This window comes from Sinohyriopsis cumingii, chromosome 16 (assembly GCF_028554795.1).
Source record: "Sinohyriopsis cumingii isolate HCF-2022 chromosome 16, ASM2855479v2, whole genome shotgun sequence".
Lineage (NCBI taxonomy): Eukaryota > Metazoa > Mollusca > Bivalvia > Unionida > Unionidae > Sinohyriopsis > Sinohyriopsis cumingii.
Genome location: NC_142976.1, coordinates 40,779,883 through 40,804,536, shown reverse-complemented (window position 1 = coordinate 40,804,536; position 24,654 = coordinate 40,779,883). Strand labels below are relative to the sequence as shown.

Genomic DNA, 24,654 nt, shown 5'->3' with positions numbered 1-24,654 from the left:
AGTAGTATGATGTTATGAATGTGGAGACCGTTCTAAACACAACTCTGCCCATGATTCTCATGAATTACTCAGGACTGATTTCTGACTGAAAAAAAGAGCGAATTTACACTGTCACAAATCTCCACCATCCCAGTGGTGATAAGAGAGTTTATTTCTTGCTGCAGAACACTGGCTATCTCTTGAGACATCTGCAGCAAAGAGAAATCATGACAACAGGGAAAGGTCACTGAATATTATATGGAGGAACTCAAAAATCATTCAGAAGACACATGGGTCATCAGGACAAAGTTTCTCATACACAGTGGCAAAATGTTGAAGTCTTCCACCCACTGGGATGTTGAACAAGGGTGGCTTGGCCATGGCATCATTTCCTGCATGGAGGCTGGCTTGGCCATGGCATCATTTCCTGCATGGAGGCTGGCTTGGCCATGGCATCATTTCCTGCATGGAGGCTGGCTTGGCCATGGCATCATTTCCTGCATGGAGGCTGATATGGTCAAGAAGCTGGCTGTGAAAATGGTCCTTTCCAAGGAATAATTTGATTAAATATGGGCAGTTCCCCAAGGAAAACGGCATGGGGATGACTTCCCAATTTGTTGTGCCTTAGATTGGACCTTCCCGCTTCTCCGACCTTTGTTAAAGAAATGAAGGCTGTATATCTGAGTCACCTGGCTTGTGAATGGTTTTTGCTGTGACGTCCTGATTCCTGTCTTTCTGTGCCAGGGAATAGGTTGTTGGAGGACAGTGATTGTAACTGTGGATGTGGATAGAAATTTGTGTCTGGGTCACCTTGTCTGCATAGCAGAATCTGTCTCGGCATCTTTATCAGGGATTACCTCTGAAATACCCTTTCTCTTTTTATCGACTAACCTGATGGATAGGTGGGTCTTTGATCAAGAGAAATATATTCCTTGTGCCTGATAGTACATAATACATACATTACTTATGTATTACCATCTGACAGCATACACTTTCAATTTCCAAGAATCTGAGTGATGCAGTACAAAAGCTGTAGTCAGATATAGGGTCTTGATAAAGACAGGTCAAGCGATGAACGTGTCTGGTTCCAGTCCACTACATTTTCATTTTATGGCACTGGATTGCATACAAGAATCATTCAATGCAAACAGCATAAAAGTCATATATGCCTTCACACAATGCACAACAGATCACAATCTATGAAGTTCATTCTAAAATTTATCACAAAAATGAAGACCCTAATCTGTGGTAACATAACCTGCCACAAAATACGAGTCAATGCTATCTGCAGTTAAGTGCATATTCTACCTAACTAAATATGGTGCAGAGTGTTAAATTTACATAACTATGTGAATTAAGTCAGATCCAACTCACCTGGTCTGTAATATATTTTGCATTGAAGTGCTTGGCATGGTGGAACTGCTGGTCAATGTAGAGGCTGTCTGACTAAATGTACTGGCTAGAGAACCCAAATCCAAACCACCATTCTGCTCCTGCTGATTCTGTGCAGAAGATAAATTTATTTGTTGATTAGCAACGATTTTTTAAAAGCTGAACATGACATGATTTGGATGGCTCTTTTGTTGAGCATCTTTGCTAGTCACGGTTCCGATATGTTAACCTATCTACATCTTGGCAGAATGATCAGATAATTCAGTTCTTTGGGTCTGTGAATTTCATTGGATGCAGCGGCAAGCCACTGCATTAAATCAAAATCAAGTTGTTCAAGTTTTAACACTGTACCTACGTGATCGAGATAAAGGGAGCATATAACTGGAATGGAATTATAAATAAGCAATTTTCCACTAACAGACAGTGTTTGTATAAATATGTTCTTTATCCTAGGATTTAATTCATGATACTGTAAGTCCTTTTTAAACACTTTTTTTATATCTAGATAAATAAATTATTTGTTGATTTTACAAAACAAGTTGCTTTTCACTCTTTTCTTGACTTAGTTTAAGACCATAGAATCATAACACATAAAAAGACTTTCTCAGAAAGGCAGTATATATTTGAGTTAGACCAATCTTCAGCACGTTGCATCAAAACATCATGTACAACTACTGTTTAAATTTCACTTTACAAAGAATTTTACACCATCACAAGTTTGCAGTTGTAAACTGAAAGTAAATAAGTAAATATAATAGCCTGAACATTTCCATTCATTGCAGTAAATAATATTTTCTCCACGTGGGTGTTGTTTGCAACTGTATAATAAAGGTTTATCAAATCATTTACCATATCTGAACAGTGTTCAATGAACATATCAACCAAAACAAAAACAAGAAAAAAACTTTTTTATTATTTTTCAGTGAACTCATCCTATCTGAAAAATAGATGTCAAAACATGCACCTGCCTCTATATTTTAGTTCCTGTATGCAATTCCAGGATGAGACATACCATATCAAATATAAATATCATGATACAACAAGACCAGCAATATCCAGATCAATTGGCAAAAATTATTCTAAAACATCCCCCTTCCTGTAGGGTTTATAAGGTTACATCTTTCGCAATTGTAAAATGGATTTATGAGAAAGGTGGCTTCCTACTAGATGGGGAATTCTGAGAAAGGTGGCTTCCTACTAGATGTGGAATTCTATGAGAAAGGTGGCTTCCTACTAGGAGGGGAATTCTATGAGAAAGGTGGCTTCCTACTATTTGGGGAATTCTATGAGAAAGGTGACTTCCTACTAGATGGGGAATTCTATGAGAAAGGTGGCTTCCTACTAGATGGGGAATTCTATGAGAAAGGTGGCTTCCTACCAGGAGGGGAATTCTATGAGAAAGGTGACTTCCTACTAGGAGGGGAATTCTATGAGAAAACTGGCTTCCTACTATTTGGGGAATTCTATTAGAAAGGTGACTTCCTACTAGGAGGGGAATTCTATGAGAAAACTGGCTTCCTACTATTTGGGGAATTCTATGAGAAAGGTGGCTTCCTACCAGGAGGGGAATTCTATGAGAAAGGTGGCTTCCTACCAGGAGGGGAATTATGTGAGAAAGGTGGCTTCCTACTAGATGGGGGATTCTATGAGAAAGGTGGCTTCCTACTAGATGTGGAATTCTATAAGGTGGCTTCCTACTAGATGGGGAATTCTATGAGAAAGGTAACTTCCTACTAGATGGGGAATTATATGAGAAAGGTGGCTTCCTACCAGGAGGGGAATTCTATGAGAAAGGTGGCTTCCTACTAGATGGGGAATTATATGAGAAAGGTGGCTTCCTACCAGGAGGGGAATTCTATGAGAAAGGTAGCTTCCTACTAGGAGGAGAATTCTATGAGAAAGGTGGCTTCCTACTAGATGGGGAATTATATGAGAAAGGTGGCTTCCTACCAGGAGGGGAATTCTATGAGAAAGGTGGCTTCCTACTAGATGGGGAATTATATGAGAAAGATGGCTTCCTACCAGGAGGAGAATTCTATGAGAAAGGTAGCTTCCTACTAGGAGGAGAATTCTATGAGAAAGGTGGCTTCCTACTATTTGGGGAATTCTATGAGAAAGGTGGCTTCCTACCAGAAGGGGAAAGCTGATAATGATATGCCACTTTCAAGCAGAACATGCTGACATATAGTCAAGGGATGCAATACTTTCAGTGGCTACTTCAAATAAAAAGGACCAAGGTATCATGATACAGTAAATAGGACATAATTGACAAACATATAAAATAATTGCAACAATCTGCTATTCTTACCTGCATAGTGGTGTACTGATTCTGATAGCTAAGCTGACTGTTAAGAGCTGTAAAGTTCTGTTGCCCTGAACCCAGGAGACTCTGAGTAAAGGTCTGTTGTTGACCAAACATCTGAAGAATAAAAAACACACACAAGAATATAAAACAAACGAGATTTGTGCTTGTGAAACATGTATGCCCTCACTGCATTCCGAAAAATTCAAACATATTTAAAAATTGATATAAATATCATGAAAAATCTAACCAGGTCATCTAGGAAAAATGTGTACAAACATGCATACCACAGTTCTTATGTCAACCTCAAGTGGTTTTGCTCAGACTTGCTTATAAGGTTTTTGTCACATAAAAATCTAAGATCAGAATTTCCACAAAATTGCCTTTATGGCCTAAATATCTAATCAGGTAATCTAAATATGAATAGAAATGTGTTAGCCACATTTCATTCGTCTAATCTGGGTGGTTTCTGTGCAATCTTGCCAAAAAGCTTCTCAGGACAAACATATATATGCACATACATAAAGATGGAGAGACAAATAGGACAAACTCAAGATGCCTCTACTGCAAGCAGTGGGGACATCAAAACAAGAGAGAAAATTTAATCTGGTGTAAAAGCTCCTACTCGGAACTTGACCAAGTCAAATCAACTGGAACTTTATCAATACACTGGTTCTATGCACCACCATATCTCACTTGATAATGGGTTATGTATAACGTAAGCAAGGACAGCTGCCTGGTAAGATAAATGCCCCATGTAGAAGCTACACTCCAAACAAAAACCATCACTGAAATGAGTTCTGTTTCCACTTTGTTTGAGCATTTCTATGACAGTTTATCATCTGTTAGTGGGACACTTCGAACAGCCTAATTTAGCCTATTAATGCAGATGCACTGGTCCTATTTTAGATCAGGTATATATACATGTCTCTTTGACTTGGCCAACAAATCATGCATTACAAACTCCAAAACTTTACCATGCCTACCTAAATTGTATCTATAAGATAAAGCTCACTTCAAATTTTATTAATGTTCATATGAGCATAACAGATATTGGCTCTGAATGAAAGAGAGTTGCTTCAAGCATTAATGAATGAAAATGAAGGAAAACTTGTAGCAAACACTTGAATATTCAGGGTATTCCTGTATAAAACTGATTTTTCAAGGTTCACTTATGACCCTTAATGAATGGAATTATAAAACATTATGGTTTAGAAAGCAAACATTTTTCGAATCAAAGATCAGTTTCTGTTTTGAGACTCTTCCCTAATATCCAAATCAGACACATAACCACGTACTAAACTATAGAAGCATCATCTGAAACAAGAATAAGAATTCAAAGTCAAATAAATTTTCATGCAACTCCCTGAAATTTACAGATAAAAATATTAATTTTACTCTGCATAACTGCAATGATGACAAGAAGAAAGTTTTTTTGAAAAGGGTTGTTTTCAATTTGTACAAAAACCCTGCAAAGTTATGAACATTTTTTAAAATGAAAGGATACTTGTTTGGTTAATCCACTTATGTTTGGCTGGTGGCCTAACATCTACTTTGAATGTAATCCTACAAAGGAATGTATATTTAATGCTCTCATTGTCAAGAACACATAGCCTGGGATTCCGCTCTGAAAATCATCTGAACAGTCAGTAGATTTGTACATAACAATGTCAGATATTAAAATTTAATGCAAAGGCAATTTGGGTGTGGGGGTATGGGTGGGGGCCAAAGGTTACTACTGACTATAATGCTCAATACCACTCCCACAGTAAATTACCAAATAATAAGCAAAGAATTATCACAGCACATTTATGTTAACTACCAATTTTATATCATAGAAAATAAGTTGGTGCAGTGTAATTGCTTGGCTGGTCTTCATTCCTTCTGCTTAAGAAAAGATACCAATATGTAGCTAATTGTGAGGTAACCAGTCTACCTTACCAATCCAATCACCTGAGCAACTGATCTGACTATACCAGCATGTCCATCCAATTCATACAGCAATTGTACCTCAACTGACTGAAACGTTTTGCAACCTGGAAAGTTCTGGTAAGAACTCAACAAATTGAACTCAAGATCAATTCAATTATATAATACTTTTGTGCTCAAGTGGCGGCTTAAAATTCACCATTTTCCTGAACTGTATCAAGATTTGCAAAATTTCAAGGCTTTTCATCAGAGTTGGACACAAACTTATTCTTTCACCAAACTTTTTCTCGTATTTCCTAACAGAGTGGGAATCCTGGTATTTATGCATAAATGAAACAAAACACCAATAAACTACAAGTGCTACAATATCAGCAGCACATAATCTGGGTGGTGCAATTAAATACCTCCTCTGTATTTCTTCATTCAGTGCCAGGGTTATGTTCATGAAATTACTGGTAAGAGATTCAAAACCATCACAACTCTACTTTCACTAAAGACATCATTTTTAATAATGCATTCAATGAACAAGTGCATGTGGAAACCATGGTTTGGTGCTGAGACTTCAAAGTGACTGATAATAAGGCAATTACCATTTTTACTTCAAGCCAAACAAATTTAATGTCAATTTACAGTAATGTATATACTGATAACTTAGAAAATAATAAAGTTCTTTTTTTTGTTGAATAGTGGTCAAAATAAGGGTTTCTGTACAGTATCTTAGGATTGTTCCATTTAAATATACATTTAAACCCAGGGAAGGCAGTTCATAGTAAAATGATAAGAAATTACTAAACTTTATCTATGGGTGAGAACCCCACTTTAAAAGTGCCTTCCCTGGGTCCCATATATGTTATAATGGAACAGCCCTTCAATCTTTGAAAAGTAGTTGTGTGCTTTACATACTGACATGAAAAACTGAGTGCATTTCTGCTGTTCCTGATGTCATGGTATTGCAACTGATCATCATGATTGCTTGTACTCTAAATACAAAGAAATGTTATTTTCACACAAGTGCTTTTACTAACTTACACACTGAAAGTGTTATGGATACCTGTATCACATATATAATTTTTATATTACAGTTTTCATTTGAGTCATCTGAGTTAATGACTATTCCTATAATTGGTATTCTAACACTATAAAATGCACATCACATGACAGTGCAATGAATAAATTCAAATGATTTTCAAGGTCATCAACAAGATGTGGTCCATATAGGTCATTAACATTGAATGGACATAAAGTTAACATCATGTGATCCTATAAGAACATCTGTACTTTAGACATACCATGATTGCTGCCGAATCACTCAGTTATTCAAAATGTCAAATGTTGACTGTTAAAATATTTCATAATATGAAATAATTTAGATACCTGGAATTATTTCTAGTGAATCAGATCTCTTTATTTGCTGCATATATAGCAATTGTATAAAGGAATTAGACATGCAGTGTTCTCATTCTTTAGCGTTATCAGTCTTATGAGTAATGACGGGGAATTAGATTTATTAATTCACTGTTAAATGAAAATGCAGAGTTGAAGCATTCATTCTAAACAGACAGTACCTTGCTGAATTATTGTGAAATTGTTCAAGGACTTGGACATTCTTCGTTCACTGGAATTACCTTGAAGTAAAAACCTTTGGATAACAGAACAGTGTTTCTCTGTGGTGCTAGCACATAAACACATTAGGCCCCTCGTTCAGAATACCTTTGAGCCATTTCCGGATTACTGTGGAATTGGTATTTTACACGTAAGAAATAATGGGATTCATACTATATTGTAAGCTGTTTTTATACTTCCATTTAAACATACATGGTACCTAGGGAAGGCAGTTTTTACCCAAAACTATATGCCAGGGTACTTTAATTGCATAGAGTTCGTATTAAAATGATCAGGAAATTCTAAATTGCATCTATGGGTGAGTACCCCACTTTAAAAGTGCCATCCCTGGGTCCGAGGTATGTTTTACTGAACAGCACTTAGTTTGTATTTTAGTGAAATACATTTATTTTTTTGATTTTAGAATGATTGCTGGGTTTTAACTTTTCTTGTTATGTAGTTTAAACCCCTAGGATGTAATAAAGAAAACACAATTCATGTAATGCCTGTGATAAAAAAATACAATTTCTAATTAAAACTGCATATGTCTCATCTGTTCTAAGAAATCTTCATTTCGATGATATGCAAATCTGATGTAGAATGCAATTTTTTAAAATAAAATCCAGGTGGAAATAATGCTTTAAAATGAATATTTTTCATCATTTTATTTCACAAGGCAGTTCAAACCACATACTTATTTCTGGGCCGAGTGAATCATATGCCTGATGTAGTCAAACAGGTGCACAAGGTTTATGAACATAGAATACAACTCTTTAGCTAGTCCTGCCTAAAACGCTCATCCCTAATTAATTGATATCAATGTACCATGTCCTTGTCTTGTAGCAGCCACTGTCTGAAAGCAAAATCATCACAACCAGATGTCAACTGTCCAACTTGTATACTTAAAATGAATTTAAAAAAAAAAAAAGTGCAGTGCTCAGATATACTATATATAATGTAGTATGAGAAAAATAGTTGGGTGATTCTGATAATAAATAGGTAAGTAAATAAATAAATAAATGAGTAATTAATGAATATAACAATTCAACTGGTAAGCCACAATTTATGGATTTCACTGTGAGTTATCATGACATGTAATTTTCAAGAGTAGATTTTGATTCATGCACCCTCTCTCTCTCTCTCTCACCGGATCCAATCCAATAAAGAATTTGCTGTATGCTCATACAAACATTACAAAACTTTGGGTATTTTGACATTAAAAATATGGTTAAGTTCTGGAGTTTGTAACACCTGACTGGTTTTGAGGTGAAAGTCGAACCTATACTGATAGACTGATTCTTGCTGTTAAAGTGTCATGTAGGCTGGGAACAACATACTTGGTAAATGCAAAAGCTAAGTGGAAAGTTGAAACCATGTTCATTTTAACTGTGGTTTACTAAAGGATTCTTTGATATTTACCAAAAATAAATTAGTGCTCTAAGCTCTATAAAAGAAATTTCTGGAATGGTGTGAACCTGCCCACCTGCTGATTGAGTGTTTGTTGAAGCTGCTGATCAAGGTGAGCACTGTTCAGAGCATCTTGTAGGTTGGTCTGTCCCAGAAGTGATGTCTGCTGGCCCAGGTCAGTGCCATTGGTAATCTCCTGCCCCTGGCCCAAGTCCTGTGCATGCAGATTGTTCAAATCATGAGCTGCTCCACCCTGATGGGACTGAGCTAGAGTGGAGTCCTGGGTGCTCATGGGATCATCGGCTATACACACCTGGATCTGGGGAAATCAAAAGATAATAAATAGAAGATTTTACACAAGTATTTACCAAATACAAAATTTAGGAAACACGCTAACTACTTCTACAAACCAGAACTGGCAGGAAGTGGTATTTTATATTTCTGCGAATTCTCCATTTTTCAGTGGTACCAATGTTCGTGCATTCATATGTTGCTACAAACCACAAATTTCAAGATGAAAAAAAACAATTAATAAGACCTTATCCCAAATCCATTTAAGTACTAAAGGAAACATAATTCTTCACATAAATGAAAATCAACTTCATTTAAAAAATAAAAATTTCTAAGAATTTCATAAAATTCTGTACCTGATGAATACATACTCAAGATTCTATTGATCAACCATTAATTCAAAAGACTTTGAACAAGTCAGCAATATTGCATGCTATTCCACAGTATGAAATATGATTTTTTACATGAAGTTAATTACTGTCCTACATGTTTATGTAATGGATTCTTTCAGATCACTCAAGGTCGTGTATCACTGTACCACAATTATATAATCATATTCTTATATTCAAATACTTGTCACTAATTACCTGAAGTTTTAAACTGAGTCAACTGTAGTATATGCTTTTTGTTACATTTCTTCTAGGTTATCAGGATTTTCCTTCCTAAGATGAAATTACACATACATTTTTAAGACCTACAACTGGGTTTCTGATCACCTACGTTGCTTCAGATCACCTACATTGGGAATACTATTTCTGTCTTTGTCCATCAATATGAAACTTCAGAAGAATTAATACAAAATTAAAAAACTTAATTTCAAAGGTACCAACATTTTCAAAACTTTCTTATCATTTAGAAATATTGCTTCATCTACTTTGGCTGAAATCTATGCAGAACACTTTGTTCAAAATATGCAACATTTCTGCTGCTGACACTAAGTGCTCTACAGTCAAAGAAAATTGCAGGTGAAAAAATCTGCATGCTTCTCAGAGGTAAATCAATAATCTTTTGGTCAGCAAGATCAGAAAATCAATCGGATGTGCAATGTGCTACAACCAATTCTCATCAACTTTTCCCTAGTAATGCCAAATGTGAATGTCATCCATAAGAAAATAACTAACACAAAGATCTTACTAAACAATCGTCTTAAGCAGTGATGTGAAAATGTATCATTTAATTGGAACTGGGATGGTTTCTGTGTCACTGAGAGCCACCTACACATTTATTTAAATGGTTACCAATTATGTAAATATTTACAGACTGTGACCAAAACTCAACCAATCACATCTATAAATGAAGTACTGAGCACATCCTATATGTAGCCATCATCTGGATTCCCCAGAATCAGATGAAAATTTGCAGTAGTATAGCTTTTCATATAATCTCCATCTGGTTAATCTCTGACCAAAAAAACTGCAACACAATTTGCACATTTTCTCATACCAGCTCAGGAATATATGAATAGATTATATTTACAAATTTTTCCCTCTTGCAGTAGAAGCAAATTTCCCCAAATTGTCTATTTTCTTTCTGTGACTTCATCCAATATATTGACAACACTAACCCATATTCCAACTTTGATCAAAATCGGATCAGAAATATGGCCTCCAGAATGGTAAAAAAGCTCAACCAATCAGATGCAAGATCACCTCATTAAGATAAATATAATTGTCACTTTTCACTGAGATGCCAACTCCACTGATGTGCAATAGGAATGTCAACCAATCAGATGCAAGATCACCTCATTAAGATAAATATAATCATCACTTTCACTGAGATGCCAACTCCACTGATGTGCAATAGAAATGTCAACCAATCAGATGCAAGATCACCTCATTAAGATATATATCAATGTCACTTTTCACTGACATGCCACCTCCCCTGATGTGCAACAGGAATGTCAGCTTTAAAAAAGTGGAGTCTTAACAGAGAAAAAAAATATCAAATAATTATACAGCAATTTATTTCAAGCATTGCACATCAATGATTCAATGTGCTTTCTCGTAGAACTGTGCTTCCTACAAACATACATGGGTTTGCATACATAAATTTTAATCTGACCAAAATATCAGAATCTGGTAAATCATACTGGCACAATGGCACAACTTAAAGTTAAAATAGGAATGATTCTGCCCAACTTGGAATAGCTGGCATCTCAGTTATTGTCCTCATCCTAGATACTGGTGATATGTCTGCATATTCCAAGTGCGATCAAACCGACTCAAAAATAAGACTTCCAGAATGGTCACAACTCAACCAATGTGATAATGCACTTGTCTGAGGTATTGATGATAAAATCTGACATGCCCAACAAAGAAATTATTGACAAATGCACAACTGATATGTGGTGCATCATGAGGCAAGCCAGACCATATTAACTTGGCTTTATAAATCTTTCAGCCCATTTAATTTCAGAAAAGTTCTAGAATTAACATGCTTAGCAGGCATGAGAAAAGTTGAAATACTAGCTGTGGTATGAATCTACCATATTTCATGTAAATTTTCGTACACAAAAAAATAATTATTAATTTCACTGTACGAAAAATAAACAATTATCATTTTGTGGTACAGTGTACAAATAATAAAGGGATCATACCCAAACAAGTTATATGAAACACAACAACCCAACGGTAAAAAAATGTACAAAATAAACATATTATTTCTGTCTCATTCTGTTCTCACCTCACGAATCCTATCACAATAAAATGAAGTACTCAAAAAGATTTTTGTTATGTTTTTAGAGAGAGAGAGAGAGAGAGAGAGCATAATGTTTCAGCATGCAAGCTCATCTGCATTTAGAACATACATTTTTGTAGCTGTTATGTTGTGTAATGTTGGCAAAATGATTAAGATGGCCTGAACATGTACAGGTAAACTGTATGCAACGATTAGACCAACAAGCAGGTCCACACAATGATCCGAGTCCATGTTGTTAAGAAACTAAGTGCAGTTTGTATTCTTACAGCAACAATCTCATTTTCAAATTACAATAAAACATATAAAGAATTAAAAAACATGTTTTAGTTAATGCACGCGAGCATGTGCATGTGTGCGAGAGAAAGATATTTTGTCAGTGTACAAGACCGTATTTATTCAGGGCAGTTTTTAATTATAGCTTTTGCAAAGAGAAAAAAGACTATTTCTAGTTACCTGACAATTGTGATAATCCTCATCTATTAGGACAACTTTATTTCATAATCAATAAACAAAATAAATCAACAATTCATTCTTGTTTTAATTATGTACATTGTTACAATAACAACATGGCTATGCAGTGTTATTTATATGCTGATTAAATATGCTCAGAGCTTTGGTTATTCTAGATGAAACCAGATAGAGGGCAAGATTTGACAGATGAAGGTCAAATCAGGGAGGCTACCAGTAGGGAAATGAGGCTCTCTTTAGGGAAATGAAAATCTGTCAATGTGATATCGAGGCCATTGTCAATACAGAAGATGTTGCAAAAGGCCAGCGATCATACATATTACTTGTTATTGGAACTCGCCAATGAAGATAACAATAGAGGGGTATACATTAGAATAGATTTGTAACAAAATGTTAATTATCCAAATCAAAACAGTACAAGCACTTAAAAGACTGAATATGCACGAACTGATTTAACGGAGTCCATGACTTTCAAACTGACGATAGAAAATGGCAAGGTTTTCATAATTTATTTGTACATGACTATAATAAAACAATAAAACTAGTTCATCATTGGTCTGTGGTCTTCATTTTATCATGTACTCAGATTTAATTTTTGTTGGATAATAAAACATCACAGGGCTTTGGAACTATTTTAAAATGTAATTGGTGTTTCGTTACAGTGACAGACTTAATAAGAAGAACTAATTAACGATAATTAAGGATGATGTTCTGTGAAGGCCTTTGTCCAGTTGTTAATAACACCGTAGGTATTGTAATGACAGTATGAGAGCTTATGCATCAATCATTGTATTTTCTCAAACAAAATGGCTATATGGCATCTTCAATATTTTTTGCAAACGTAAATCTTCTTAGTAGAAATGTTATGATAATTTAAAGGATTTTTCGAAAAATACAAGGTGATATGTACAAATAAATATGATACATTTAAATAATTATTAGTTTGATAACTGGATTGTGTGCAAAAATTAAAGGGTACGAAAAAATAGATGAAATATGGTACTACTATTAGATAACCTAATGGAAGTGAATACAAAAATGAGAAATGTGCATTCAGAAGATAGCAAATCTTGTTTGTATGCAAGTAACTGTTTTAACATGAAAGTAGGTCATAGTGACTTAGTAGTACAATACTCTTTACCCACACACATGCAAAAATATGTATATTTAAAAATATTTTTATCATAGCTTTAACAATTTCACTCATATCACTACAGTGTCTGCATCATGGAAATTTACAGTGATGTCTAGCACTGGAGCATCATGCTGCATATATCTAGCATCATGTCCAACCCCATCACAATATCCTGACATAGGGCCAACCAGTCACAATACTAACCTCTTAAAGCTGAGTACCAAGCCAGGCAGCTGCTAGTATCAGTTTTATAAATCTTTGGTATGACCTGGTCATGGTTCAAACCCATGACCGCCTGACTCCAAGGTGGACGATCTTATGACCAGAGCGGTCCAACTTTTATAATAACATGGAAGACATGGAACTCAGTGCTAAATTGAAAATGAAGTTTCAAAAGAGCATAAAATGTCAGTCAAAATGACCTAGTTTTAGAACCACAGCATAGTGTCCTTCTGACAAACATGTATATAAGAATTCATGAAGGCCAGGAAATGGTTTGGGTGGCATGGACCTAAATACAAACTTTGTTGACCCAGACAATAATATCAAGACCAATAACAACACATACTCTCTCTCTCATGGTTGCAAGGTTACAATCAGTTACCTGTTCCACATGATGGTTGGGCTGCATAGATAATGACTGGCTGTGTTCCTGATTCTGGTGCTGCATTGCTTGCATGGCTAACTCATGCCTGCAAATATATACCAGATTTATTATCGGTGTATTGGTTTTCTGCATCACAAAGACTTGTTTTTGTTTGACGGAAAAAACAAAGTTGATGGACAACCCTATTCAGACAGAATGAGATACTTTACAATGAAATGTAAACATGCAATTTTGCTTGCATTCTATAAAAGCCAATTTGCATACACAAGAGTACATGGCATCAATCACAGTATCTTTTTTGGGTTTGTGGCATGTGATGTCATGTCCAAATGCTGCAAACTCATCGAAGAGGAAAAACGTTCATTTTCATGTCCATCTTATGACTTTATGTTATGTTTTAATAAAATATCTTATAATTTTCCACTTGAACCATCGTTTGCTTTGATACTGAACAATATACAGCAAAGTATGACTTATTTTGTGAGAACAATATCCAAACATGTTCTATTGAGCAAACACCACAGCACTTAAATTAACTGTAGCAGCAAATTTACATCGCATGTTAACAATGACAACTAGGTAAATTAAAAACAGACTGCTCTAATGTAGCATTACCACTGAAATTGGTGTACCCCCAAAAACTGGTCAATCATCCAAACCTTAAGCAAAAGTCACTTCTGCAAACTAAAATGTGATCTGTAGCCATTACACTAAACAAGAGGCTCATGTGAGGATGAGATCACTCAGCTGCCATGTACCAAAAAGCCAGTTCCAGAGAAGTCAAGAAATCTGATCAGTATGGCAATTAAAGGTTTTACTATTTTCAAGTAATGGTAGCCGTATTATTGGCAAGATATGTAAACAGATAAAGTATAAAATACAGCCTGAGCTTATAAATCCAACCGATCATCAGAGTGGCATAACAGGTTCCACACCATTTGTTTTAAATTCTAGACAGAGAAAACAATGCAGATCCGTATCTTCTGCATATTATGTGACAGCATTGTGGGTACATCTTATATGAGAATATGCAGTATGATGTCCTACATTGGGTAAAATATCTCTAAAATCAATTGTAATGCCAAATCCAGTAATCTGTCAGATCTGTATGGTATTAATTTGGGGAGGTCAAGTTTGTGTTGGATTATATTGAACTTATTCAGCACAAGTAACTCAAGCAAACTTCCCTTTTATGTCAAAAGTCTATCCTTTGCCACTACAAGGAACTCACCTATGTGTCTTCATGTGCTTCTTGCAGTTGACAGCAGTTTTAAAAGTTTTCTGGCAGTATGGACACATGAATGGTCGCACCTCACTGTGTGTTGACATGTGCCGCTTCAGGCTGCCATTTGTTGTAAAGGTGTTATCACAAAGCAAACATTTATAGGCTTTCGTTCCTGTGTGAATCCTGATGTGAGCCTTCAGCACACCATTAGAAACGAAGGATCTCGAACACTGCAGGCACTTGTAAGGCTTCTCTCCTGAACATAAACAAATTTTTCTGCACTGAATGAACAGAAAACAAGACAGCTGGAAGTAACATTTTAACACTGATTATCATGATAGGAATGTCCAGCTCATGGGGAGATGATTTATTTCAGGCACAAGGCTAGCAAAGCCACTTAAATATTTATTACCAAGGGTTTGGTTTTTATGTATTCTGATGCATGTATAAAAAAAACATGCGGTTCCTATAATCTACACTGACACCTGATGACCTACATTGATACACCTGATGACCTACACTGATACATCTCATGACCTACATTAATACATAATGACCTACATTGATACACCTGATGACCTACATTGATACATCTCATGACCTACAATGATACCGGATGACCTACATTGATACACCTGCTGACCAACACTGGTACACCTGATGACCTACATTGATACATCTCATGACCTACATTGATACACCTGATGACCTACACTGATACATCTCATGACCTACACTGATACCTGATGACCTATACTGATACATCTTATGACCTACATTGATACCTGATGACCTATACTGATACACCTGATGACCTACATTGATACACCTGATGACCTACATTGATACCTGATGACCTATACTGATACACCTAATGACCTGTATTGATACATCTCATGACCTACATTGATACCTGATGACCTACACTGATACATATCATGACCTACATTGATACATCTCATGACCTACATTGATACCTGATGACCTATACTGATACACCTGATGACCTGATATTGGCCTCATCTTACCTATGACCTTAATGATTCTGTTTATACTTATTGGCTGAGAATTCATCACTGCTGAAATTAGTAAACATTTTAATCAAATTTATTCATGAATGTGACCAAAATTTGCTTCTCCTGCAAAAGATCTTTACCTACGAAGGTACAACAATTGGTAGGAATTAACTGGTTTTATGCATAACACTGCTTAAGTGTTAACACATGCAAGATTTTGTTCAAGTGACCTAGTTTCATAGTTAGAATTATGTTGCAGTATTTTTTAAATAATTTAAGATTTTAATCTTACATTTTGTTGACTTTTTGGTGATCTATGAAATGATATTGTAATTCATGTGAATCGCAGTATATCTGAAAATTTAATGATGCTGGCTGATGCAAAGATTGATATCTATATTAATAAAACAAATTACTGAGCAAAACAAAAGCCCATGCCATGATATAAAAATATCCCCACACAAGCATGTTTGTGGAACTGAAATCAATCTGTGGAACCAATACACTGTATTACCAGAGCACATGACCTGTTTGGCCAATAAGAATCCTGAATAATTTATATGAAAGTAACAATGTAACAAAGTTTTAGGATGTAGTTAATATAATAAACAATTACATTTACTCTTGAGTCATCTTATTTTATTGTTGGGTTTCTCTATAGGTTATTTTATTATCTGTTTTTAGCGAAGTGAGATGCTAGCAACGAGGCTCACACGGCAATGTGGTTGAGAGGGTTTTTAAGTAATGTGAATGGGTAAGTATTCTTAGAGAAACAAAATTTACTTAAAAATTTGCTTTCTCCTTCAAATATGTCCCCAATCATATTACATTAGGAGAATAAGTAATAGGGGGAGGGGATGCTGAGCATCTGACCTCCACCTTGGGTATCCTTCTGGGGAAGAATATCTTGATTCCCCATGTGAACAATAACCTGTTCTCCTAACTGCATAAGCAACACAGCCTGGTGTCCCTTAACCTGTGACTCTTGTCTATGGTTAGGAAGATGATGTTGAAATCTTCTTACCTATAACATTTCACTGGTGAGTCCAGTGAAACTAATAGGCTTTGTTGACCTATTTAGTAGGATCTGGTGGATGTCTGTGCAACTGCCACTGGCACAACCGGATAACGGTTTACCTCTGTAATGCTAAATCTCTGAGATAGAAACTCAAGAAGGTTTGACTCTGCATGCCAGCCAACAGATCCACTTTGATTTAGATTTTACGTTCAAACACGAGGGTGGAGAGCATTCCAAAATGGCAAACAACTGCAAGATTTCCTCGATGGCAGCTCAAAAGCTGAATTCAGTCTGTTCCATAGTCAGATCTGAATAAGATGGGTTTGCCAGTGTCTCATTGCACTCACTGTGCACATGGTCCTCATCTGGGTTTGACTTGTAGCTCTGCACAAATCAGGCCAGGTGGCATCAATGACTCTGGCTTGTCATATTTGGCAATGTCACTAGCTCTCCCTTAAGGGTAGGCAGTGAATAATCGAAAGTCCAATATAGCCTGCATTGCTGGTTGGCAGATTATAAGACAATCTGTCAATCACTAGTATCAGCTGCTCCAAAGACCTGGATGAACAGACAGATTTCTCATTGAAATCTCCAGTATAGTATTGCAGCTAGACAGATGAAATCTGTCACTAAGATCCCCGTATGAACTATTTGGCTGGACTATTTCATCAAACAGATCCCCATGCTGAGGTGGCTGGACTACCAGTGTCAACTGGATGGATGATGAAGGCTGGATGGCTGTTAATGGTGCAGTAGTATTAACAGTTGGATCCAACCGATCCAGTATGAACTCCATGCATCCTGACTTACAGGCCTGAAGACCATGTTCAGACATGCAGTGGGACTTTACACCCACAAGGCTGCCTAAAATTGGGGAAAACTCCCCAGTTCATAGGTATTGCCAACAACAAAGCATAGGTTGTCTTCCTTGATTTATTTGGTCTTTTCTTCTCTTCAGTGCCGAAGGGACTGTTTCTCTGAGCATGAATTTCAAGTGTTGAGCAAACATTTCCCTTGAAACGACACAAAAAGAGAAAACAAAGCATAGATTAGCAAATTAGCATGTGACTAACTAGCTAATAGCATAGATTAGCAAACCAGTACACAACTAATTAGCGATGAGGACTTCCTCTGATCATTTATTACAGATGTTGCATATCATAGATGGTGTATACTTAGTACAAACAAAACAAGAGTTATGGTAGACTTCCATGCTATTAAGTGGCATATATAGCATTTAAATTTAAAATTAAAGCAGAAACTAGAAATGTATTTGAAATTGCTAAGACATTAAAACAATGTCATCACTAACATAGAAGTGAAAGTGTTGTATTAGAAACCAATGCTTAGTTAATAATTAAACCACTATCCTATCAAAACAGCATGAAATATGAATAAACTAAGCATAAATATCAAGCATCACTTTAGAATTTTGCTAATAAGAGCCCTGTACTGGACAGAGGAAGCAAGTGAACAAAGCCAAAGGCATGCTAACTCATAATGACCTTGTATAATGTCAACAATATAGTGGTGGGGCATGGGTCTTAAAAGATGAAGTCCTGAAAGGTGACAAAATCATTCAAAACTGGCAGGAATTGTAAAATAATGGATACAACCTGCAGTACTGCATTAGATTGATAAATCTCCACAATAAATTCAAAATTAATGTTGGATGGGCCTATAGGAACACAAAAATGGTTGGATTGTCAGAGGATATGTGCTGTGTACTAAAGAGAAGGTAAAAAAATTGGCAGCACCTTGCCACACCAAGGTGAGTTAATGGGCAAGAGTTACTGCCCTTTGTCTATTTGAAAGAGGATAATACTTTTTTTGTAGGGCTGGATTCAACAAGGTAGCAGGCTAATATTCCTAATGTAACATAATTGACTGGGGAACGTATACAAAGAAGAAAGTGTTCTCACAAAAATATTTATTTCAAATGTACACAGAAAATCAAGAACTTGTCCTGATTCCATAGTTAACACCAATCAAGTGCACTATCATTAAACATGATGTTAACACCAATCAAGTGCACCATCATTAAACATGGACTGTGGTTACAGCAGGAGCAATATCATGAGAACTATGAACTAAATTCCTAACATTATTTTTGCTTGATAATCTGAATGACAATATCTGAAATGAGAATATTTGTTCTTCATTTTGAATCAATCTGTTTACATACATGCAAAAAAATATGCAAATATGCAATCCTTCATATGCATTCTACAAAAAAATGGAAATCCCATACTGTGAATCAGAATTTTCAGTAAAAAAATTCATACAAGTTAGGTGTTAACTGCCAAAAAATTCTGATCCTCATGTGGGATTTCTCTATTACACACCAATACATATGACTGAATTTCTAAACCCTAGTTATAACAGAGACTGTGCTGTCCAGCTCGTGTTCATTACAGGATCTTACCTGTGTGAGATCTGATGTGTTGCTTAAGATGACTGGACTTTTTGAAGGCTCGTTGACAGAAGTTACATTTGTATGGTCTGTCTACACTATGTGAGTCCCCCAAATAATGGTTTATTAGACTATTCCGAGGAGGCTGCTGGATCAAACCTGCAAAGAAAAACCAAAATAATTATTAGTAAAGAAAAAATTACATCATTAAAATACTTAAAAGAATTTATTCAATTAAAACTCATTTCTAATAAATTCATTATTCATTTGGACTATACAAATTCCTAAAAGCAATCCCGTGAAAAAATACAATTTATATATATTTTTTTCATAAGAAAGTTCAGAATTATCACTTTAGGTAGCATGTCCTATGAGAATAGGCACTGCTTTTTGCCCACATTAGGCATCAGTGCTCTCTAACCAGGGCATTTTACTGTAGCAGTTCATATATGCTATCACTTCAGCCAATGATGCTTTATTACCCATCCATAAGCAATGTGTCAGTGCTGATGTACTTTAAAGAGTCATTATAACCTTTCAAACTTAATACAATAAATAAATGTCTGGTCAAATTTAAAGTCCTATTCCTCAAATGAAACCTGTTTTTATCTCTCCTTGATTATGTAATTAAGATAATCCAGCATAATTGCTCACTGGCATGGCTGTTATCTTTTGTTCCCAACTGGCCCAACTATAGTACTAATATTAGTACCCTTACTCGTGGACAGGGTACTAACATGAGCATATACGTGTTAATGGAGCAAGCAGGGTGTGATTGACACCCGGTGCTCTTTTAGCCTAATAATAACACTTTAAACATATTCCTTGCATATAATCCAATAAATTGAGTAGTCCTCTTATTTAATACCGGAAGTATCAAAAATCATTGTAGAAATAGTTGTAAAATCTCATTTACCTTTTTTAGCCGATATTTTTGTTTAGATCATCCGCCATATTATTTCAAATAATGATTACTTCTGTTCTCAGCCTCGTTTGTTTGTGTGCCATATAAGGACATTTATGCCTTATTTGGAAATGTAAACAAATCGTAGTAAAAATTTGGCGCCGTTTGGGTCAGAAATTCTGTGCATTCAAAGTAAATACGGTTTATCGGCAACTTTGAAATTCCACCAAGAAGCGATTATTCGCACTTGATTGATAATAATATAGCGTAGAATATCCAAAATATGGTCTGGCAAGCCTTACGTAAAAAAGGGGTCACGGTGAGAGTCTCGCGTTATCTGTCATGGCGGACAGGATAAGGTTAGAGTAATCATGCCAATTTAATTTATCGTGTAAGGGCTTAATAAATTCAAAGTAAGCCAAACTTCTTTCACAACATGATTATACTTATGTAGTTGATTTCTACACTGTTTGTTTTTCTGACTTTAGTGATGATTTTTTTTCCTCCATTACATGAGATGGGATCAGTTCGTAGCCTCAACCACAACAAATCCAGTTGAGGCTACGACATCGTAGCTAGCCCAACTACTGGTGCACAACCTTTTATTCTGGTTTAGTCTGCACTCATATAGTAATGTGATTGACTAGAGATGGTAGCATATGTGATATGTATTTCTATAATTTGCACTACCAGCTCAAAATGTGTGAACATATTACCTTTCAAGTTAAGCAAATTCTTAATGATCATGTGAAAAATGAACTAATTATTAAGTGCCCCATGTTTGAAGATCAGAGATTGTGATTCCAATTCTGGATTTTCCCAAAGAAAAATTATAAGAAGCAAGAAGACAGGTTTCAACAGTGAATGGAAAATTTCATATACCAGGGTGGATATTGGTGGACAAGATGGTAAATCATCCAATTTTCCAAATTTTAATTGAGATCTACTTTCTAATGGGTCAAATAAAGCTGAGGGGGTAATAATGTTCATATCTGAGGGCAGTATTACAATTTATTATTTTTAGGATAGTAGTAGTAGTAGTAGTAGTAGTTGTTGTTTTAATTTTTTTTTATTTTTCCAGAACATGTGATAGGAAAAATTTCCTGAATTAACACTGCATTTTACCCATGAGCTGCTCCTACATTTACAAGGTACAGGCAATGAAAGGAGACAACAACATCAATTAACCTCAATTTAAGCAGGTACTGCCCAATGAATTTCTCTTTTTTTTGGTGAATCCAAGTAAGAAATGGATAAAAAAAATTATCTTAAAATTTTACCTATTTTGAAAATGTGTAAAAAAAACATAAAAGTGTTGGAATATTCCTTCATTTATATCTGAAATATTTTTCCAACATAAAACTAGTTTACAACTGGAATGTATTACAACACAAATTAACTGATATTTAGTCACTACATTGCTGTATTAATATGCATCATCTTTTCAATTGTCAGAATTACAGATAAAAGCATACACAGCTGTTTCTACAATCTTCATTACAGCCACAGATCAACTAGAAACCACACTGAGCCTTTTGACAATGGGAATAAATATAACTAGAATTGTTTCATGTTTTACTTAAATTCACACACCAATGAGCTCTGGCATGAAATGATGTCATAACTTTGGGAATCAAAGTATCTATAGTATTTATTTTATGCTAGGCTGTAGATTACTTGATTTTTCAAGAGAATTTTCAGTGGAATACCAGAAATAGACCAATAAAATTATGACTAAGAAATCTGAGCTAATTTTATACTCTTGTTTGGTCTAGTTGTTAGTATGAATGAATTCCACTATGTGGATATAATAGTATCACTTTTTTTTGTGTAATGTGTTGTTTTACCATGAATTAGGAAAAAAATGATATTCCTATTGATATTTTCTGTGTGAATGTAAACCAAGGACATTATTACTTTTAACACAGTAGGAAATCTGCTTCTTCAGTCTAATACATATTGCTAGCCAATATGTTTGGACATAAATAAAGTGTTTTCAAACATGAGCATTACAATGTGGGTGAAAAACTAGACTATTTTCACTTGTGGAAATACCGAGTTTTTAATCCACTTGATGAAATACATCTGCTATTTGCTTGTTTGAAGCTACATGTACTTCTTTTATATTTCACTGATATTAATCTTTCACTTGTATAATTGTAATACATGTGCTTGAAAACATATTTATGATGCTCTTGGATTCTTATCCTGATGCTAATGGAAAAATGTAGGCTAAACTGGACAGGTGTCTTTTAGTTAAAGGACTAAGATACAAATAGTGTCATAGGAATTCCTGAAAATGTCTGTCAATTTACTATACCTGTGTCTGTGATAAGAATAGGTTCCTGGAGTGGTATATTTGACACAGGGATCTCTGATTTGGGTGTCCGTCGTATACTTCGGTATGATCTACGCTCATCCCCCTCCCTGAAATGAGATGCCACGTGGCTCTTCCTGTGTGCTGATGTACGGAATTTCTTTTCACAGTGAGGGCAATCAAATGGCTTCGCACCTGTGAAAAAAGATCATACAAGAGTTAAGTATCATGTTCTCATCCTTGGTTTGTGAGAGGTTTATAAGAATTATAATTCAAATGTTTTTAAATTACATCTGCCAAGTCTGTCAATAGATTATGAGAAATAACCTTCACTTGCAGTAGGAAAAGCCTGTAATTTTATGCAGATTTTAGCATAGAAAAAAGATCTGAATGTTTCCGACTACTGTACCTGTATGTAATCGCACATGAACTTTCAAACTACCATGAGTAGAGAAGAGCTTATCACAGGAGCCACATTTGAAATGCTTAATCCCTGAGTGTGTTCGTATATGTGCTGTTAAAGTACTTTTCACTGCAAATGCTCTGAAACACTGCGTGCACTTGTATGGTTTCTCATGTGTGTGAATCCTGATGTGTCGTACTAGATCACTTGGCTTCTTGAACTCTTTCGAGCAGTATGTGCACTGATGCCATCGCACTCCATTCACCTGAAAGAAACATTTTTCAAGTGAGGCAAAAATAGGTATGTTTCCTATTGCACTGGTTTTAAAATTAGGGTTGGTAGGTATATATTTTGATTAGTACATATAATGCAGAGATGCTTTTGGATTTCATCACGACGGGAGAGATTTCCCCCTTGTCTAAAAATAATGGGAAAGGAGAACAAAAATGAGGGGGAGGAGGAAACGGCCAAACTTCAATATTTACATAACACTTTAACATCCATCTCACATTCTCCCTACTCCACTTGCCTCTCATGAAATCTGTTCCCTATATTTGTTGTGTACAATTTCACACAGATCACAAGTACTGTCTTTTGGATACTTCTGCCCCAAATAAAAAATTTCACCAACGTAAGCTGCCAAAGTTGAACTTTCTTGAATAAGCAATCTACTGACTTCTATGCCAGATTTTTGTTTCCATAATGCTGTATTAGGATTTTAAGTCTACTAATACCATAGTCTATTTATTCAAACATAGGCATTTTGATCCAAAAATTATCTTTACTTCCTATTTTCATTCCTGGATTCTTATTTATTAGATTCATCATAACCTTTATGCTAGGCTATATGGTTTTGTAGCAGATGTTCCCACAGGGATAAATTGTGACGAGAAAAAAAAAATGAAAAGTGCATTCTACTTTTAAATTGTCTGTATTTTAATTTGGCAGGCAGAATTTTACAAGTTTTGAAATACCTCTGAAATGAGGGTTAACCATCATTCCATCTGTTTTTATCCATCCAGCATGTACATCAGACTCGTATTTAATGCCATTTTCAGGTTCAAAATCATTCACTGTTCTCTCCATTAACACTTTCAAAGCTCCTATAATTTGATATACTTCCTAACTTTAAAAATAAAATGCCTTCATCACTATGATCAAACAGTATTTGCCAAATGAATTCATCATTAAAAGATGAAACATGTTGGGACTCAGCCATTTTGGGTCTTCTGGATAACCAGTATTATAAAAGTGCATATGTAAAACGTCCTTGATGCCAGGTTCAAACTATGACAGAATGCTTGTTACAGGGCCCAATGTGCTAATCAAATTTAGTTTAACAACCATTTATGTCAAGCTGAAGAAACCAGATGTGTAAACAGTTACCAAAAAATACATGTCATGACAAGTGCTACAATATTTCTACCAGCTTGTGTCCTGACAAGCACCCTAAGGGTGAATGGCTGAATAAAATGATATACTGCTCAGAGTACATTTTCATATGACTTGAAACTAATTTGCAGGAGTTCTTGTGAATCACCACTTTCCA

General features: G+C 35.4%; 1 protein-coding gene across 2 annotated transcripts in view; it reads right to left on the bottom strand.

Annotated features, from left to right (window-relative positions):
- The window catches only part of LOC149780284 (zinc finger protein 236-like), a 96,508-nt gene that overhangs the window by 27,253 nt on the left and 44,601 nt on the right, over nucleotides 1-24,654 (bottom strand). For both annotated transcript variants that reach the window (XM_089937086.1, XM_089937087.1), the window contains 8 exons: nucleotides 23,112-23,370; nucleotides 22,706-22,897; nucleotides 19,494-19,640; nucleotides 15,041-15,290; nucleotides 13,807-13,894; nucleotides 8,688-8,930; nucleotides 3,680-3,790; nucleotides 1,354-1,481 (listed from right to left, as the gene is read on the bottom strand). In XM_089937086.1, the coding sequence (XP_089793212.1) occupies nucleotides 1,354-1,481; nucleotides 3,680-3,790; nucleotides 8,688-8,930; nucleotides 13,807-13,894; nucleotides 15,041-15,290; nucleotides 19,494-19,640; nucleotides 22,706-22,897; nucleotides 23,112-23,370 (1,418 nt within the window). The remainder of the gene's footprint in view (nucleotides 1-1,353; nucleotides 1,482-3,679; nucleotides 3,791-8,687; nucleotides 8,931-13,806; nucleotides 13,895-15,040; nucleotides 15,291-19,493; nucleotides 19,641-22,705; nucleotides 22,898-23,111; nucleotides 23,371-24,654) is intronic.